The following is a 20711-nucleotide window of genomic DNA, read 5'->3' on the forward strand; positions in this document are numbered from 1 at the left end:
AGACAGATGGATCCTCCTATTGTGTTTCTGCATCACAGTTCAGGGCATGTGGATGTGAGCATCTTCACAGTTGATCACTGATGCTCATCGATGCATCTGTGGAAATAGTATAACCAAACACATTTTTACATTAGTAATAATACATCATGAGAATGAATATACAATGCCACTCATACTTGAACAGAACAGTGTGAGAGAGATGCATTAAAAACGAGACAGTATATACACAATCTCTCTGATTTGATACGTACATCAATATCAATATGAGAGATGTTGCTAGATTGCCTGCTATCATCTGCAATCTCTGTAATTTACAGGAATAATGTAAGCTACTGTAAGACTACTGTACCATAGTACTACAGTAAATGTACTATCGTTAATATGAAATATACAGGTGACAATGGTAATAGTGCAAGATTCATTGTGTTTTGTGAATATTACTGATCTCAAATTCATAGAACGGACTTCACAAATCTATCGTTAGGTTAACAAGCACATGGCTATAGCTAAGTTAGCTTACCTGAATCTGACAACCTGTTCAGCATCTGGCGTGACTTCTTTACGGAAACATCGTAGCCGAGACATTTCTCGGGTAAGGGTGTTCGTCAGTCAGCTTCCCGTCCATGAAATGTGGGCACTTCAAGTTTAGCGCCTTCAGCCATTGCCTCAGGTGCTCCTCCTCGTCTTAAGGTGGTGGGTGTTGAATTGTAAAGTGCAGCGCAACACTCCGACCGCTTAATATAATCTACCGTTACAGTTATAGGATTACGGCTAGAGACTAGCATTAGATCCCTCTCAGCCAGAAGTAAGATAACTAAACGAACGCAATGGTGTCACCCTTGTTGTTGTGAAAATAACGCGCGAGAGCTACAACCTGTCACTACACAGCCAGAGTAATCGAGTAAGCGCTTCAATCAATGATGAACCAATGGTAAGCAAGACCAACCCACCTAATTATCATACATGACAAAGAAATGTAAACATAAATATGAAGATAAATTTAAAAAGTTGAAATAAATAAATGTTACAATAAATAAATCTGGAAATAAATACATATTGGAATAAATAAATATAAAAATAAATGAATGCATAAAATAAGTAAATATAAAATAAATGGAAAAAATAAATAAAATAATAAATAAAATTAGAAATAATTAAAACATAAAAGCAGAAAATAATAAATTAAGGGGGGAAAATGAATTTTATTAAAAATGAATAATATTTATTTTATCATGTTGTTTATTCATTAATTAATTTTCCTATTATCACATTATTTATCTATTTATTAATTTATATATTCATTCATTTATTTATTCATTTTTAATTTCTGCAGGTTTGGTCCTCCATACAGGATGCCCGAGAGGCGTTTCAAAGATGGCCGCCGAGTGAAATGACTTGTCTTAAACTACTGTCTATGGTCTTAAAGGGACTTTGCTAAAAGTCAATCATTTTTACAGTTTAGTCTGATTAAAATTATTAATGTATTTTAACTGAATATGAATGCACATTAATTTTGTTTAGATTTGTTAAACCTTTGCTTGCAACTAATGCAATTAAATATGTTTATTCGACTTAGAACAACATAATGATATTAAAATTATTAGACACATATGTAAAGTACAGCAATATTGCATTAAGTATCACAAATTCAGCACTCCACAAATGACATTTTATGTCAAATATTATGTAGAAAACTGACACTAATTGAGTTTAGAGCAGGAGCTAGTGATAAAAATTTCAACAATAAGTTGTACTGGATTATACTGTATAAGCAAGTGTATTGAAATTCAAAAGAAAAATACATTTCAGGTGTATTAATGCACACAGTATACTATATATTAAAGACTAAGCACATTTAAAATACATTAACAAATGTCATTTTGGACAACACACTTAAATTGAAATTAAAATAAATTATTTTTTCATGTGCTTTAGCATATTAGTCAATACATCAAAATAAGTGTACTTATTTAAAACACTATAAAGTCATAATTAAGTAAAAATTAAGTGCATTTTTAAAAAAGTGCACTTAAGTGTGTTTAGAAATGTTGTCTTGAAATTGTACTTTCTTTAAGTAAAACTTAATTAGACATGGTTCCAAAATGCATTTTTAAAATGTGCACTTAAGCGTGTTAGTAAATATTGTCATTAAAGTGTACTTTCTTTAAGTACAACTTAATTAGACATTAATACAAAGTCCATTTTTAAAAAGTGCACTTTGCATATTTAGAAATATTGTCATTAAAGTGTACTTTCTGTAAGTGAAATTTAATTAGACATCATTACAAAGTGCATTTTTGTAGCCAACGTAGCCAATGTAGCCAACTTCATTGATTATAACAGGAGTTTTCACAACAGTGCAGAACTTTGTGAGTTTGTACTGAAGTGATTGACAGCTGCAGTGATTAAAAAAGGAAAATCTGTATATAACCCATTCACAATTTGAACATTTTTCATGCTGCTAAGTATACACACTGCAAAGTTTTGGGAATGACTAATTTATTTAAATCCGGGATTGAATCCAAAATTATATTGATTGACATGATGATAACCAGCATTGGATGGGACAGAAATAACTAATAAACCTGCCACATATTCTATTGCATACTCGTTATGGGTTTCTTTGTTGTTCATCAACTTTGTCTTTGACTAATATTTTTATTTTCAAATAGTTAAACGAGACATTAAAATAGTTCCAGTATTTTTTGCTATGATATGGACACTGGTAACAAGAACAATTTGTCAAAATGTATGATTAAGAGCTCAAATTAAAAACTGATTTTCTAGTTAAGTCATGGCAATAAACTATGGAAGTGTCTGCTGCTGAATAAAAAAGGTAATTGCAACTTTTTTTCAACTCACAATTGTGTTATAAAGTCAGAATTATAAATTGCATAACTGTAATATAAACTCGCAATTGCAAGAAAAAAAGTCAGAATAGTGAGATACAAAAAAGGTAATTGCGACTTTTTTTTTTTTTTCATTCTGTGGCGGAAACCAGCTTCCATAGTCATAATGTATGATTAAGAGCTCATATTAAAAACTGATTTTATAGTTAAGTCATGGCAATAAACTGTACGCCTTTTAAAGACTTGGAGAGCAATATATCACTTTAGGGTGTGATCCTTGTCTTTTATTCCTGCCATAGTAACACTTAAAATGTCCTGGAAAATGATCGCTGAAAAAGAGTGGGAACCCTGTTTCAGTAACATCATTATCATCATCATCTTTGAGCCCTATCAATCACTAATTTCCTATTTCGTGGAATCTGAAAATGTTTTTTTAATTGTCTTGTCAACTTCTTATAAAGCAGAATAGTGTTTCATTGTATTATGTTGTTATTTTTCCATTTTAATGTAATCTTAACTCGTTTGCATTCATCAAAAACAAATTTTGTAGAAACGCCCGTTTTAGTGAACAGAGTGGACAGATCTGTTTTCTGATGTTTACTAGCTCACTGTAAGTGCAGCTGTGAGACCAACAGCAAGTATGATCCGTTCACTGATATGGATGGTTATGGCATTGATGTGTGATGACACACTGACATTTAACACTGAAAAGGTTTTTGTATCCCAGGGGAATCAAACATTTGAGAGGCTGTGGGGAGAGACAGGGAAAGTGTAGGTCTCATTTCTTGATTTCATGTTGAAAGGGTGTTTGTTGTGAATATTTAGATCTGGTGACTTTGTTCATACATTATTTGTTTAGCTCATGAGCAGCATTTAAAAACAACATAACTACCTGTAGTGGGAAATCTACTCCCCTTCAGATAAAAGTTGATATATTTCACATATTTACAATATTTGGAGGGGACTCCAAATGTTATTGTATCTCAGGGGATACATTGACATTTTAGGGTTAAGATGTCATCAGTGACACTTAAGAGGGCCAGTCAGAGTTACCATTACTGGTGTGCACAATGTATTATTATTTGTCATCTATGTCCTTTATTCATAAACAATAAAAACTCTAGAGCTATTATTTTATTCATTTAAAGTGGCTTTTGCCTTTAAATATGTATTGTCTCCCTGTATCACAGCCATCATCAATTTGGCTCAGTGTATTTGGTGCTGATTAATTAAAAGTGGAGCAGTGCATCAGCTGTTTAACTTCCTGCTTAGGAGACTCTCCATTAATCAGATTTGCTGTAAGTCAATCAGTTTGCAAAGCTTTGAGAACCTTACCTCATTGTCATTTTCAGTTACTGGGTTCAGTACGATCTGTATTGACCTTTTTAATAGTTGAATTAATAGCCGAAACAAAAAGAAACTCAATATCTGCAGGATGGGGGGCTTGCTAAATCCAGTGTTTATGTATACCAATTTTGAAAAAAGGAGAAATTATTTTACACCGTTGCTGAAATTCTGGGCGATCGTAGAAGGAAATTGTTTTCCCCTCATTTTCTTTCTGGAATAAATGCACAAAAATAAGAGTTCAAACTGCTAGAATACAGACAGAGCCAGTGTGTGTCTCTAAGGTCAGTGGCCAGAGAAATGGGCTATTTCAGGAGTAAGTGGATTAGTTGGTAAAGCTTTGGGAGTCTGAAATAGCTGCTTTATTCACTCTTTGGCTTGATGTGACCGCTTGCATGGCAAGAGAACAGCAGGATTAAGTTTACCTTCACTCAAACACTTGCAGTTTGAAAATGACCAGGATGTACAGTGTATCTGGATGGATCAATAAGTTTTGCACAGTGAAGAAGATTGTGCATCTTAAAGGAAGACAAAACAAATGATAAAGTGATATTTGCTTTTTACTCTTAACATCAAGTTATCAAATCAGCTGTGGATTCAATGGATCAAAGTGAAAGTACAGTTAATTTTCTCTAGCTGTGTTTGGGTGAGTAATCACAACTCATTCTTTAGAAAAAATTCGCACGATGGTCGCAAAGGTGTTAGTTTCTTGAATGTCAGTGAATTCATTGTTTTCATGTTACATTAGAGAACTGGGGGAAAACTGCTTAATTGTCACAATGCAGAAGATCATAAAAATAGATTTTTTTTTTTTTACCTGTGATTTGGGGAGGCTATAATCTAAAATCAAACTGGGATACTCGACTGTTCAAAATTTTGGGGTCAGTTATTTTTTTAAGAAAGAAATTAATACTTTTATTCAGCAAGGAAATTAAATTGGTCACAAGTGATAGTAAATACAATAATACAATAGATTTCATTTTCAAATAATTATTTTTTTTTAACTTTATGTTAAAGCATGCTCAGGGGGGAAAGTATCACGGTTTCCACAAAAAATTAAAGCAACAGCTGTTTTCAAAATTGATAATAATAGATGTTTCTTGAGCAGCAAATCGGCATATAAAAATGATTTCTGAAGGATGTGACACTGAAGACTAGAGTAATGATGCTGTTGCTATCACAGGAATAAATAGCATTTTACAAATATTCAAATAGAAAACAGTGATTTTAAATTGTAAAAACATTTCACAATATTACTGTATTTTTGATCTAATAAATGCAGCCTTGGTGAGTAGAAGAGACTTCTTTCAAAAAAAAAAAAAATCATCGTAACCAACCCCAAACTTTTTGAATTTATTTATTTAGCCTAGGTCCTGAAATGACCTCTTTGCAATCTGTAGTGCTAATTCGTTTTTCCTGTGCCCAAACAGATATTGCCATGGAGGAGGGAATATCATGGACTTTGGTAAGCAATGGCAAAAAGTTACAGCCACAGTGTAAATATACTATTTTTATAGACAAATAATAACCATCAGAACAATGTTACACTGTGTTCTTCTAGAGTCCGTCTTTACAAGAACTTGCCTTCATCTTGCCTTTTTAAAGGCATTTTGATTTCTTGCTGTAATCAGTAAAGCAACAAGGATTTCTGCATCTTCTATACAACTGTATTACAAAACTGAGCCAATCTCATCAGTTGGCGAATGGTTTTGCTCACTTGAGTAGACTCTTATTAGAAATTTATTTCAGACAGTCTTTCACTAATACAAGTTTGAAAGTGATTATACTCTAAATTATGATTGTCTTTTTAAAGTGACGGGTTCCAGGGTTCCCAGAGCAAAATACACAATGGTTGGAGAGGCGCTGCGTTATGTAATTCCCTGCCATATGCAGTGCTCCATGGGATGTGGAGGGCAGGCCTGCAAGTACGAGGACCCCTCACACTGGACCGAGGACAAGCAGGCCATCAGAGGAATCTACTCGTCTTGGTACACTGCATGCACTTACCTGTACACTTAAACAAGGGAATTTAGTGGTCTTAAGATATAAAGGTTAAGCCTTTTGCAGTCTATGAACCTTCTCTATATGTTGTGCTAAGATCTCTCAGCATGTCAAAGTATTGTTGATTTTTTCTTATTAAATGCCAAACAGAATTGCAAAAAAATGGATTCCTCTTCAGAAAGTCAACCTAAAATTAAAGGCTTTAAGATATTACCTCAATAAAAATTTAAGTTTAAAATTTGATGCAATAATAGCCCATATTAATAGATTTGTTGTTAATTCATGGTTCCTCTTTTCCTCTTTTTCTAGGATCACTGATGATCTGCTCGCCATGGCCCGTCCTTCCACTGAAATTATTAAAAAATTTGACATCATAGATCAGTTTTTGAGGTAAAACTGATTATCTTAACTAAAAGTGCCTTTAGAAAACTGGTTCTGGGGCATGTGTTTGGTACACTCTTATAATTCAACGTTTCATCATGTTAAGATGTGGTTTGAAGACCGTCATTAACCTCCAATGCCCTGGCGAGCATGCCAGCTGCGGTAACCCGCTAGATCCCGAGAGTGGCTTTACTTACCGACCGGAGACATTCATGCAAGCTGGCAGTGAGTAACATTTAATTCTGCAAAACTTTTAGATGTCAAAATGTGCTTTCCTGTATAATGTGACATAAAGAGGTTAAAGATATAAAGAATCCTCTTAAAGTAATTAAGTAATAACATAGTAGCTGTGGTTGTTCTTATGTCTTCAGGTTATAAAGGTACTCTTGTTGCTCTGTTTTAGTATATTTCTACAACTTTAGATGGAATGACTATGGTGTGGCGTCTCTCACATCAGTCTTGGATATGGTGAAAGTCATGTCTTTTGCCATTCAAGAAGGCAAAATCGCTGTTCACTGTCATGCGGGGCTTGGCAGAACAGGTATAGTTCTGTATGTTTACAATATGTTTTAATGAAAGTGGAGCAGTGGTGGAAACCACTTCTTTTTTTGGGGGGGGTGATGTGGCTTATAGGCTTAAGCACTGTAAGGTTGATGGCAGCCATAAGCTATCATTATTGTGTCCTCAAGCAAGACACTAAACCTCAGGTTACTCCAGAGGGATTGTCTCGGTAATAATGCTAGCGCAAGTCACTTTAGATAAAAGCATCTGCGTAAGCACTACTCGGTGAGCACAAAATTTTTCATTTTATAGTGTTCTTGTTACACATGTTACATGTAATTACAATAGCAATAACTATAAATTATGCATAATTGCATGCAACTAACTCTACACTTAACCCTATATCTACACCTAACCCAACCCCTAATAAATATCACTACATGTAGCTAATAAAGATCACTTAGTACTTAAATGTACAATTACCTTACGTTAAAATAAAGCGTAACCAAATGTTTTTAAAAGGTCTCAGGGCTTATTGAACAGTGCTCCAACATGTAGCGCAACAGCACTTCAGGAAACCTGAGTTAGAGTCCTGGCCTGTAGTCCTTTCCGAATACTGATCATTTTTGGTAATAAAATACGTTAACTGCATGTCATGTTTTGGTTACAATATTTTGTTTAATTATACGTGTGGTTCCTAGAAAGTAAAAAAATAAATAAATAAATGTGGTACTGCAACAACCTAGCCTCAATCAAAATGCAGTGTTATGATATGTATGCTAGCTGGATACTAACTCTTTTTACAAATTTTTGTCATAGGTGTGTTGCTGGCCTGTTTCTTGTTGTTCACTACACAGATGAGAGCAGATCAAGCCATTCTGTTAGTTCGAGACAAACGACCAAATTCGATCCAGACTAGAGGACAGCTCCAGTGTGTCAGACAGTTTGCTCAGTTCCTAGTTCCCCTAAGGAACTTGTTTGCTAACGCTGAGCCAAGAGCGCCACCTGTCACTCTTTCACAATATTTGATCCGGCAGAAAAATATACTGCACGGACACGAGGCACGGCAGCTGAGATACATGCCAAAGCTCGTCACCCTCATCTGCAGGCTTCTACTGGACATCGCAGAGAATCGTCAGGTTATTGAGGAGGACATTGTTGAAGTTCCAGACATCACACCTTTGGCAGAGAAAACGTTTAATGAAAACTCAATATATCAGTTAAACAGAGAGATCATGGGAAATGGGATGACTATCATCAGGCCACGTCTTCCAGGTCTACCCAGAGCCAATCGAGACAACTCACAACCTCTTTACTATGTCCGTAAGAGCCTTAGCTACAGCGAGTCTGACCTCCGGAGGTTAGCAGCGTCTTTAAACCTCTCAGATAACCCTCTCGGTGTTTTAGCCAGCATCCACTTATCCACCAGCAGCAATCAGCTGGGAGTTTCCCAGAACTATGTCCCTCCTTCTCTGGGGGCTTGTAAGGAGAATCCCATCTACAGCTCAACCAGCAATATATGGGAGCTGAAAACACTTATGGACCAGACAGAAGGATCTCCACTGCTCAAAAACAGGAGACAGTCTGTCCTGCAGCGAAGCCAATCTCTAGGCATTTCGGATGAGAAAAACACCACAAGCATTGCCAGGATACTGTCTTTCTGGAAGAAAGACTGTAAGCAAAGTTCTGACTGTGACGAGACTAAAAAAGTTAATGGAAAAGACCATTCGGAGGTGCCCTTCATCACTGTCCAGTCCGAGTTGTCTCTGGAGTCACGGCGACTCCTGGTAGCTCAGTCCCTCGCGGTAGACCTTGAGAACGATGGAGAAAAGGAACAAATTCAGAAAGTGGCTGCTTGGCAGGTATAGGTGCATGTACTGATGAACTAAGAAGCATAAAAGTCTATGGTGTGGGTTAGGAGCTTCAGAACAAGCACACCTCCAGACATGAGTCTTCGATTGCTCTCCCATCAGATTTGAAGTGTTGCTCTTGTGGTCTAGGTCTTGATCTGAATCTAGGCTTTGGCTTATGGTCTCGGGCAAGACCAGTTTTTTTTCTGTTCTACTAAAGGCAAAAATCATCTTGCCCACTGTGTCTTCACCATTTTAGAGGCTGCATGGCTGAATGGTCTCTTAGTTTTTTCTTAGTTCATTGTTTTAAATAGTTTGACAAAAGTTCATGAGAAACAAGTTCATTAAATCTGACCAATCAGCGCCTAAGCAGGTATATATAAACCACCACTAAAACCAGAAAAGTGAGTCCTAGGGGGACACTTCAGGCTCAGGTCAAGCAGGCCAAAATATGTATACCTCCTCTTTAATAAATGAATGTGCAAATTTGTGAAAAGATATTCTGCAAAAAATTCTGCATCTTTTTTTTCAGTTCATTAAAATGCCTAGCCTAGTTTCATGAACCAACAGGTCAGGGGTTTATGTAGCCAGGTGTTGAAAACTCTGCATCCCAGTCCTTTCAATTGCTTCAATTGCTCATTCACACAGAACATTTGGCAGTGGAATGCAAGACGTGTTTATTTAAAAGTTGAACTGATTTTAACATGAGCGCTGTGTTTTTAGAATGCTGTGTCATGCGCAAGACTGCAAAAAACACAAGCGCAATAGTCATACACGTCTGTTGTTTACATAGAAAAACAATGGTAAAGTAGCGCCTTGGAATAGGAACGTGTTCTGTGTGAGCGTCCCCTTAGTCTGCCTACCTCCCATCCATCCTCACTGTCCTACTGAAGAAAAAGCAAGCTCTGCATGCAGGACCTAGTTGTTGTCTTATCTGGCTAAACAACAATCTATTTCACACCATGTAGAAAATATGACCTTAGTTTTCTGAATGCAACATTAGTACAGTATTCTTAGTAGTTCATTCTTCTCTGCAGACCGATCTTAATCACCAAGGTGCTTGGGAGCGACTTTGTTTGGAAAAAGACCCATTTATTCTGTCTGGAATCTTGTGGTCCTGGCTGGAGCAGCTCAAAGTACCAATAATCTCAGCCCATGATGTTCACACGCTAGAAGAGACCATTGAGGACCCCAAGACTGTCCTCAACAGCCTAGATAGGGTAAGATAACAAGAGACACTCCATGCATAATTCTAAATGAAACTAATTTTGCTCCTTGATCTGAATCCATTCTTATTACCAGGCTTCAAGAGAAACAGTTATGTGTATTCTGGACTGTTTTGCTCATTTATTCACAATACCTGAGGAAGTCGAGAGCGCTTTTCTGGAGCGAGCAACAAAAGCTTTCACAAAGGTACTGTCTGTCATTCTAAAGATGTGCCTAAATGCTTACATGCATACTTGTATTCACTTTGGTGCACTTTTCAGATGAGAAACACAGATGATGGGAAGAGTGTCCACGAAATCATGAAAAAGGTCTTGAAGCTTGTTCTGCATCATTTGAGGTCAGCTGCCATGAACGAGTTTGAGGTGTAACACAGGTAACAATACCTAACTGAACACCTTAACTAAAAAGAGAATTTGTTTACATCTTTGTCCATCGTCAAAGAAAAACTCTATACATCTGCTTTTGCAGTTTCTCAGTAACCGGTGAAGATTGGTATAGGACTGAAAAGCAGTGTCATGGGAAAATCATTATTTAAATCTTTGGTTGTTCCTCGGGTTTTGGTTCATATGAAGAATACATGGTCATGCACACTGTAATTTAGTCCACAGATAGACTACATGATATTGTTCCCATTTGTAAAAGCAGAAAAATGCATCTTGTATGCTTAATTGTTTTGCTGTAAAAAAAAAAAAAAAAAAAAAAAAAAAAATCATACACTATATATTATTATGTGCCATGGTTTTAATACTTGAAAAGCATTGCAACTGAAACCTCTCATTTTTGTACCATGTTTGTACAGTTATTTGTAATAAAATAAGTAGATTGTATGCAAACTAGAAATGAATGAAAACAGTCTTTATTTTACATTAAGAGGTGAATGTGTGTAGGCTAACTGAAGATTAGCTTATTACAAAAAAGAAAAGTTATGCTTTATGTAAGAGCATCTTTTGCACTATCATGCTAAACATGAATCTGGTCAGTGAGTGCAAAAGATCTGAATACATTTGGTGGTTTCGAGATCAGAAATCAAAGGTATAAGCCTTTAAAACATCCTTCCCATCCAATGAATCCACCGAGGCCACAATACTCGAATAATCACAGGCAACTCTGGTGAATCCTCTGGAAATACATTTAAAAGAAAAAAGTCCATTTGCAAAATAGCTGTCAAAACACGGTGCAAGTAAACATCACTTGCCAGTGTGGGTGATAATGCTGTACCTGGACCTTGTGAGGGAGCCTCCGAGCAAATGATACTGGCTCGCAAGGGTAAGCCCGTGTTCTGGATCATTTCTCCAGGTCAGGACTCTGAGAGACAGGTCACGAGATGCTGTCACCACCCTAAAACTGTCCTGCAAGATCAGCACAATTCATGTTTTATAAGTGAGACCATTCACAGGGAAAGTTTTGATATGAATGTTCAAACAGCTTACCACACAAAGAGAAGTGATTGGCTGTAAATGGTCTTCAAAACTAGCTACAAGTTCTCCTTTAAATGTGTAGACCTTCAGATGTTTTCCGTCTACAACCAGAAGAGTGCTGCTCCCTCTTGCCTCAAGAACGACGTCTGAGCGATGGCTCAGTTCTACCCGAAAAGATGCGACTTGCTGAGCTAAAGTGGGAATTAATGATATACTGTATCAGTGAATATCATTGCATTAAAATACTTTCAATTGTAATTTGTAGGTATATGAAGATTGTAAACAAAAATAGAGTATTCATTAAACTTACAGCAAGAAAAACTATATTTCTAAATGCCAACCTTGTGGTTCCTTTTTGTACTTGGATTCCTTTAAGGTCAGGTCAAAGACTGAGATTGTTTTGCGGCTGAAGAGGCCGTCAGATTGGATCACTGCGAGCCGTGCCGGTTGAGACGGGACGAAGACAGCGGCACAACAGCCAGTGATTGGCAGACTATGACACAGACTGCCCTCATCTTCAGCAGGGCAGCACACACTCTCACTGTAGAAAACCTCCACAAAAACACACCAGATGTCATTCATCCAAACAAACTTTCTCATTCCAAACAAACTTTTACATACTTTTCAAATGGGATGTCTATAATGCTGTTATGGTTATAGATGATATAGTGCTGCAGGAATAATGTTTTTTTTTTAGGCCAAAACATGAAAACAAGTTTTATCACTTCTGGTTCCATTGTCCTAAAGTCCTTTTTTTTGTTTTTTTTTTTAAATGCCACCTTGTGGTGAACACAAGCTCAAGATATTTTCAAAATGTATTCTATGACATAAAGTACATCAGTAATGGGACTACAGATGTTCTCGGGGACATTAAACATCACACCGAACTGGTAAACTCATATACTCACTAGTCTACTTTCACAGCCTCGGTGTGTTTATAATCAGTGATCGCTCTCTTGAAAACTGTACAAACTCAAACTTTAAGGAAAAATGTTTTTTTAAATAAAGACTGAAAGAGTTGTCAGAAGCTTGATGGTGATGTTGAAGTCATGAGACCGTAGTGCAGTTTGTTTATAGCTTATGTTTTTACTTCTTCCAATTGTATTTAGGCTTAAAAATTCATGTGTTTGTTTGTGAAGATTATTATGATGAACAAAATTTATAAGAATCACAAACTTTTGTTGTACACAGGACATATTTTCTTCAGTAATCCAAAATTTAATGGAAAAATCCTATTGGGTATTTTGTCAAGTGTGATGCAGACTTCCGGCAATTGTCAGTTTTAACCCTTGAACCAAAACGATGAACTCCAACATGATATACTACAGTAAAACATTTGATTTGAAGCAAAATAATTTGTAAAAATTGGAAAAAGACCAAAGGTACAAAATTGCATACTTGACACCTTTTAATGGGCCATGAGTTGTTTATTTCATGAAGCACTGGGAATGACAATCATATAAAAATGACAGTAGAATTTACAAACTCAAACATACATTAAATCCCTATACTTGAAGATTATCACAAAACATTCCATACATATATCCAAAATATGTAAGAGGTTAGAGAGGAGGCAATGAATTATCTCAATCACAGTGCTTTATGGGACAGGGTGATTGATATTGCTATAGTCTATTTTTTAAACTTAGACTATTAAACTTGGAATTTTTACAAATGAAGCTCAAATTACACTTGTGGTTTCTGCAGAAGTATATATTAGATGGTAGCTCTATCTTGAAAGGTTTATATGTTATATTAAAAATTTATATTAATTCCAATGATGAAATGGGCTGAAATTAATTTATAGTAGTTGGTTTACCTTTGGGCTCGAGTCAAATTTTTCTTTGGAGGCAGCAAGTATCCATTTTCTATCTGGCGATGAGAGGAGGAGATTTAGCCTGAAGGAGTCACACACCATGTGCCTTGAGACTTCACACAGTACAGGGCAAGACAGGACGAGCAAAGAACCTAAAATAGTTCCCACCTAAAAATGAAAGATTTTAATGTAAGTCTACAGTACATACTACATATTCATTGTGTAGCTACACATTTAACAAAGAAGTCTATAAATTATAGCCTACCAAGAGAAAAGAGCTGTCTTTGTTGTTGAATGAAAGTAGTGTGGTCTCAGAGAATCCAGACATAAAGGAGGCCACCTCCTCTCCAGTTGCACCCTTCCAGGTTTTGATTGTTCCTGTGCTGTCAGACGTGACAACGACAGACTGCACTGGATCAACTGTGATGTCCTGCATGGGGCTTTGGGCAGGACTTGACCATAGATTAACACCCTGCATGAAACAAGTATTACATTATAGGTGAATCAAAAACTGTCAGTCTTGATTTTGGATGTGCTTAAAGAATTGTTTCACTTTAAAATGAAAATTACCCCATTACTTACTCACCCTCAAGCCATCCTAGATGTATATGACTTTCTTTCAGACAAACAATCAGATTTATATTAATAATCACCCTGATGCTCCCAAGCTTTATAAAGGCAGTGCACTGAAACCACCTGTTTGAAGCTCAAAAAAAGTGCATCCATCCATCATAAAAGTAATCCACACGGCTCTGGGGGGTTAATAAAGGCCTTCTGAAGCGAAGCGATGCATTTGTGGGGAAAAAAAATCCATATTTAACATGTTATAAAGTAAAATAACTAGCTTTTGCCAAAACCACTTTCCGTATTAAAAAATGTCATAGCACAAAATGTCATAAAAATAGTTCTTACAATAGGCTTCAGTTTCTTTACAATAAATATGAGAAACCATACAGTCACCCTGCCATGTACAATGGTGAAATATATATATATTTTTTTTAAAAATTCCAATCAGAATTAGGGTACTCTCCCAAGGTTTTTTCTCCTTTTCTGTCACCTGATGGATTTTGGGTTTGGGTTCTTGTTTAGTTGGGAACACTTAATATTCAGCAATATTATTAATTTGACTGCACTGACATTATTGGATGAGAACTGAACTGAGCTGATGTGATGACATCACTGTTTTCTACAGAGCTGCTTTATAGATGAATTGAACTCATTCGATAATTGATTAATTTTACACAGTTATTGAATGGAACTGAACAATGACACTATTGTCTTTTTAGATCTGCTTTACAGCAGAACTGAACTCTGTTTGCGTAAAGCTGCTTTGCTTTTTCTCCTTTGATCTGGAGGTGAAATTTATCCCAGACATTTTTTGAGATCCAGCTTCATATCTACACACATTTATATGAACAAGAAAGCATGTAATACCTTGTGAATGTCCCACGCTTTGACTGTGCCATCTGTCGATGCACTGCAAATAACCGGAGTGCAATTCCAAACATCTGAGCAGCCATCGTTTCCAGCCAGGTATGCAAAACCAACAATCCTGCCTATGGAATCAGAGAATGACTCACATGCACTGATTTGTCAATCCAAATGAACCCCAATCTGATTTCAGATTCATTTACGTATTCACATTCACATATTTATTTACATGTGCAGTACATGTATTCTGGAAAATAAAAACTGCCTAGTTGCTGCATTCAGAACCAGAGAAAATCTCACCGGTGGTACAGTGAGTGTTAATTGTTGTTTTAGCAAACATTTAGTAAATATTTAGTCTCCTCCACTGAACAGTTTATAAGACGAATGACGAAAAGAAACGACGTAAAACGCATGTAAACATGCACATCATGGCACTGTGCATGTGCATGAGGTATTTTTGAATCCAATCAAGAATTCAACATTTGGATTCAACATTTATAGTTATTATTTCAGGTCTACACCACCCCTTCCAATCTGATAAACTTTACAGATTATTTGGTTGCATGTCAATGTAGCTAACGTGTCACATAAAATCAACTAAAGAGAATTCAAAATAGCCCTTGATGTGATTTGTATTGATATTATAGCTATATATTTGCTGAGCTCTTGGATGAGATCACTTGCCTTTATGGCCTCGTAGGCTTTTGCACGTGTAGTCTGCACATGACCTGCCGGTTTCCATTTTCATCTCTAGGTGAGAACGACGCAGGTAATAAGCTTTCCATGAGTGTGTCTCCGTGTCTGAGAGAAGCTGGGAAACATTGCAGAAACTCCATCTCTGCAGATACATTCTCCTACACAAGGATTTGTTCTTAAGTGTCTCATCAGAAAGATATACAGTGATATCAGCCCTCCAACATCCTAAGATAAATGCAATTTATGGGTCATTCCTGGTATTCTGTGCCTTTTGGACGTCATCAAATTTAGAAAATCAAACCCAGTTTTTAAAAGATTTTTTTGTGTAATCATGATACATGTAAAACATTTGAAAAATGATTTTGGTCAAGCTCGGGTAGATAAATGTAACCATTTATTAAACAAAATCAATGAAATGCTAGATCAAAAATGCCCACCCTGTTGGTGACAAATTAACTTTTTTAAATACTTCTAATTTATGGGTATTTAGACAACTTATGTCCCTTAGTTCTTTTAAAATGATATCAGTTATTAAATTACCAGAAAATATTTAGGCTATATTATGTCTTAAGTGTACTTTCTCACAAATGCATAATTTGACATCTTTCATTTTCAGATACAAATTGTAACAAAAAACTAAGTTTTGTTTAACGTTTTAAAGTACATTATTGATATTTTCCAATAAATTTTCACTGAATTATGTTTCGTTGTTGCTGTTGTTGTTGTTTTGCTATTTTAATGAAATTATTGTAAAATAAATAAATAAATAGCTTAATAGGATGGACAACATAATAACAGGGTGGACAAGTGGTATAAAAATGGATGGATGGATGATTTCCTATCTCTCACATACAACCAGTTACAATATTACTTTTGTTGCTGGATTTTGATTTATTTATTATTTATTCATGATTTAACACCATATTAGCTGATAGGAAACCAATTGTAAAACATTACCAAAGAACTTTAAATACACTACTTGTTCAACTTTAAACAAAAATTACTTTTTTGACAATCACTATGTACACTCTCAGTGTCCACTCTGTTAGGTCAGCAGAGTGGACATTCTGACCTAAAATCAGCCACTGCACCGTGTCTGAGCAACAAGAAGCTAACACAAGGTTCACACTGTAAAGGTTTTTCATTTACACTGTAATTAAAAAAAAAATTCTACTAACTTTTTTTAAATATTTCCCTTAGAGTAGATGTGTGGAGGTTGAATGATCACATCAAATTTGAAAGATGAAATTTGTCAAATTTACAGTTAAAATAATAGAAGATCTCACAAACTTGCCCAAGTTGTTTTGCCTCCAAAGAAGTGATGACTGCTTTATGATATGGTGTCATTTAACTTTTCCAACTTCCATTCGAAGGGATAGTAGTCAAAAATAACTTGAGGGACATGCCAAAAACCTTTATTATAATTGTCAAATGTATTAATTTAAAAACTCTATACACTAAAGAGAATCATTACTGATATACCCAACAATGTAAAAATTTTGCAAAAAATCTTGTATAGTAAGTGTTGTATTTATCATGAAAATTGGATACGCAACCCTGGGGACATAGGAAAAATAGTGATATATGGTCAAAATATTGTAAAATTTCTCAAATTATTTTTTGAATCAACTTCAATATGCTTAGAGTTCAAATGGTGTTATTTATAACTAAGAAAGCTTTAAAATGGATATTGTTCAACATTTTAAGGTAGTAAAATCATGATCTTTACTGTGGACACAAAAGGCACCAAATCCCAGGAATGACCCTTGGAATCCCAGGAATGAATGGCCCCCAAACAGTACAGATAATTATTGTAATTTTACTGTTTAAGCAATGTTTAACGACATATAATCTTTAGTGACTTACCTCCACAACCATGGTGTCTCTGCAGCATAGTACCATTCCTACACAAACAGTTTAAATTTGCATGAAAATAATATGCAGTGAGGTCCACTAGTGAAAATGTTTCTATTATACGAGATCACATGCTCAATGTCACACATTTGCTTATTTGACTAGTTTCCTAGAAAAAAAATCGTATATGTTTAACATTTTTTTTCACATCACTAAAATCTTCAATTTTTTCAGGTTTCCAGGTTTCAGCGTGATCTGAGACTTTTAGACCACAGTGTATGTTCGGTTGTTAAGTCTGACGTCACGCGGCAGCGCTTCCGGGTCCTAACGCTCTATCTCATACCACAAGAAAACAACAAATGGTGCTAATATACACACACGATGTGGAGTAATACTACAAAAAATTCTAATCATTACCTTTATCTCCATACCAAAATTCCAGATGGCCAGATCATCTTTTATAAATCGTTAAAATATTAATGTCTGTGACGCTGTGAGCACGGAGACTGTTGTGTAGACTGTATTTAAAATGTTTAACTTTTTAAAATTATTGATGTTTAATATGAATAAATAGCGCTCATAAACAGCCGTCGATGACAATCTCAAGTGAAATGAGTCGAGGCTTGTATCGAGAAAGAGCTATCAATCTGTCAATCCTTTCCGTGTCCGGGCCGGGTGAGGTTTCCCATGTTGAGTCAAATTAAGCCGCAAGCTCCACTCCTGGTGGTGCCCTTCCGTCAATTCCTTTAAGTTTCAGCTTTACAACCATATTTGCAACGGCGTTCCTTACGTCATGACTTAACAAGCGGAGGCAGATAAGTAAAAAGTGTAGGCTACTGTAAATGTAACGTGTGAGTTTTCTTATTCATGTACTCTTTAATCAGAAGACATTGAAGCAATCTGAACACTATGGCCTGGCATTCTTTTTTTTACTTCTAACTAATTATCATAGTGTAATATTTCATTGTGTGCTTTCAATTCAATGTAAACTATTCGTCAGTGTCAGTATTCATGCGGCAATTAATGTGTGCTTGTGTGTGAAAATGAAAAAAAGAACGTACAGTTCCAATCGCAAGCAATCAACCCAGGTTACTTCAACTGTAAAGTATGCTATAGGGATGACATCTCAGCGTGATTGACTACGTCGGTTATTTTCTTTCCAATGGAAACAAAAGGAAGGAGTGTCCAGATTCCGATAACGAGCCTCCCATAAGCTACTTCATCCGTATCAGGAGGTCTGCAGTGCACTTACTCTAGACCTAGCCTAGGATACGTGACTGGTTCAGAATGGGGGCTAACATTAGGCCCTATTGGATCATCATCAAGTGTTGTTATCGCTTACCTTACAAACTGTGGATGCTTTGATTAAATCTTCATCTTGAAGAAGAGAGAAAATACTGATCAGACAGTCCAGCGGTAAACTTTGCCAAATCTCCATTTCTACAGTTATTATCACAGCTGAACTGCCACTGCCTGTTACTTTCAGTTTCGTGATGACGTCATGAGGATGTATTCTACGGAATAACATCAAGGACAAATTTTGATTGCAAGTGTATGTTTACAGTCAACGTAAACATACACTTGCAATCAAAAAATTTTAACCCCACAGAGACTGTAACATTTACAAATGTAAGGTTTTCTAAAGAAAAAAAATCTTGATTTTTTTATAGCCTAGTACAGCTATTCAGAATTATTCAACCCCTATTCAACATGCCGTTTTCAAATCACTTATGGTAGGGTACAAAATTGTGGTAAAAAAAAGAAGAATTAAGCCCTTGGGAACTCTATATCGACACTTAATTACTTTTAGTTGTGGCATATGCATAAATTTAGCCTATATGCATGTGCTGAAGTTGAATAGCAAATATAGCAGTAGGAGTAGGCATAAGAGCTCTCACAAAAGCTGTGTTTTATTACATCAAAAAGACTATGACTACAAGACCATTTCAAACACACTAAACGTTCCTAGAGACACAGTTAGCAGCATCGTTTGTAAGTTTAAAATGTATGATACCATTGCAAACATACCAGGGCATTGAAGAAAAAGCAGTTTTATGGTCCCACTTTATTAGGTGGACTCAAATACTATGCAAGTACTGCATCAAAAAAATAAGTACAATGTACTTATTGTGTTCATATTGTATTGCAAAACACTTTTGCTGCTATTGAGGTGGGATACAGGTAAGGTTAGGGACAGGTTTGGTGGTATGGGTAGGATTAAGGGTGGGTTAAGAAGTAAGGGATGGGTCAACTGTGTAATTATAATAATAATTACAGAAATTAACTAATAGGTGTAATTACATGCAGGTATTTTTTTTAAATATAAGTACACATGTATGTACACAATAAGTGCATTGTATCAAATGATTAATTTAAATGTAAGTACAAAGTAGTTAAGGCCACTTAATATAAAGTGGGACCAGTTTCATTAAGGAGAATACAATGTTTGATCTTCCAGTGGGAAAGGTCAGAAGAAAAATAATATATAGGCAAAGTTTATTTGAGATTATAAATATTATCTACAAAATTTGACTTTTGGGGGTTTAATAATTTTGGATGTGAATGTACAGATCTAATTAGATTTTGTTTCCATTTAAACTCAGTAAGTCAACTTTACGTTCTCAGAATCACTCAAATAAATTTCTAGATGGTTTTTTGATGCCTTGGTTGAAGCTTTCTTACACAAAACCAGTCTTGCAGGTCGTCCAGGGGGTTTAATCATTTTGATTGCAACTGCAGATATTATTGTGAGCATGAACATAAAAGTAGCCTGATACAGTCTACATGTACAGTCTACACTATGTTTACATTTTTTCCATTGCACATTTATTATTTTATTTATATAGCTAATAGCTGTTTATTACAATTATATATTTATTACATTAGTAGTCGTTATACAGTTATTCTTTAACTGTATAACAACGTTATATGCCAGTTATTTTTTCTCTTTATTATGCCTGCAGTTAGAGCTGCACATATGCTTAAGAAAAAAATGGGGTTGTGGACAAAAGTCATTTTATTTCCTCGCTCCTTAAAATGTTTCACTACTTTCTCTCTTTTTGCTTTATTGTTTTTTCATCACCGCAGTAAAGATAGTTTGCGGTTTGATATTCAGATTTCTTTTGGCTATAAATACGCAGTGCGCTGTCATAGACATGCAAATAATACCGAATATCGTTCTCCATGATTTGTGAATTACGGTGACGCTGTCCTTTGGGCTGAAATCAGGGTTTTTTTTCGTAGCGACTCTTAATTTTATAATGGCTATAGCTCCAAATGTTGGACACTTAGAGGAATGAAACTGGTGTCATCTTCACCAGCTTGATCTGTGAATTTTTTCACA

At 35.7% G+C, this 20711-nt stretch overlaps 2 protein-coding genes across 10 annotated transcripts in view; one reads left to right on the plus strand and one right to left on the minus strand.

The window, feature by feature from the left end:
• ptpdc1b (protein tyrosine phosphatase domain containing 1b) overlaps positions 1-12086 on the plus strand; it is a 30845-nt gene extending 18759 nt beyond the window's left edge. For 3 of the 8 annotated variants that reach the window (XM_067372408.1, XM_067372411.1, XM_067372413.1), the window contains 10 exons: positions 5624-5658; positions 6007-6181; positions 6504-6584; positions 6682-6800; positions 6979-7116; positions 7896-8938; positions 9964-10146; positions 10229-10339; positions 10414-10526; positions 11948-12077. In XM_067372408.1, coding sequence (XP_067228509.1) covers positions 5649-5658; positions 6007-6181; positions 6504-6584; positions 6682-6800; positions 6979-7116; positions 7896-8938; positions 9964-10146; positions 10229-10339; positions 10414-10521 — 1968 coding nt within the window. In that variant the 5' untranslated portion in view covers positions 5624-5648 and the 3' untranslated portion in view covers positions 10522-10526; positions 11948-12077. Of the gene's footprint in view, positions 1-1333; positions 5659-6006; positions 6182-6503; positions 6585-6681; positions 6801-6978; positions 7117-7895; positions 8939-9963; positions 10147-10228; positions 10340-10413; positions 10527-10621; positions 10649-11947 lie in introns of those variants that run through there. The other 5 variants (XM_067372405.1, XM_067372406.1, XM_067372412.1 and 2 more) reach the window with 4 other exon arrangements.
• On the minus strand, positions 10894-18865 carry fbxw12 (F-box and WD repeat domain containing 12). Of its 2 annotated transcripts, none has more exons than XM_067372414.1 (10): positions 18711-18865; positions 17381-17418; positions 15499-15672; positions 14822-14939; positions 13653-13859; positions 13391-13555; positions 11913-12123; positions 11584-11762; positions 11372-11502; positions 10894-11272 (listed from the first exon to the last, which is right to left on the minus strand). In XM_067372414.1, the coding sequence occupies exons 1-10, from the start codon at positions 18804-18806 to the stop codon at positions 11173-11175; spliced, it is 1419 nt and encodes a 472-aa protein (XP_067228515.1). In that variant the 5' UTR covers positions 18807-18865; the 3' UTR covers positions 10894-11172. The 2 variants fall into 2 exon arrangements, with proteins under 2 accessions (XP_067228515.1, XP_067228516.1); XM_067372415.1 differs by lacking the exon at positions 18711-18865 and adding an exon at positions 17786-18640.
• Positions 18866-20711: the final 1846 nt, after the last annotated feature.

The sequence above is a fragment of the Chanodichthys erythropterus genome, chromosome 20 (assembly GCF_024489055.1).
Source record: "Chanodichthys erythropterus isolate Z2021 chromosome 20, ASM2448905v1, whole genome shotgun sequence".
NCBI classification, from domain to species: domain Eukaryota; kingdom Metazoa; phylum Chordata; class Actinopteri; order Cypriniformes; family Xenocyprididae; genus Chanodichthys; species Chanodichthys erythropterus.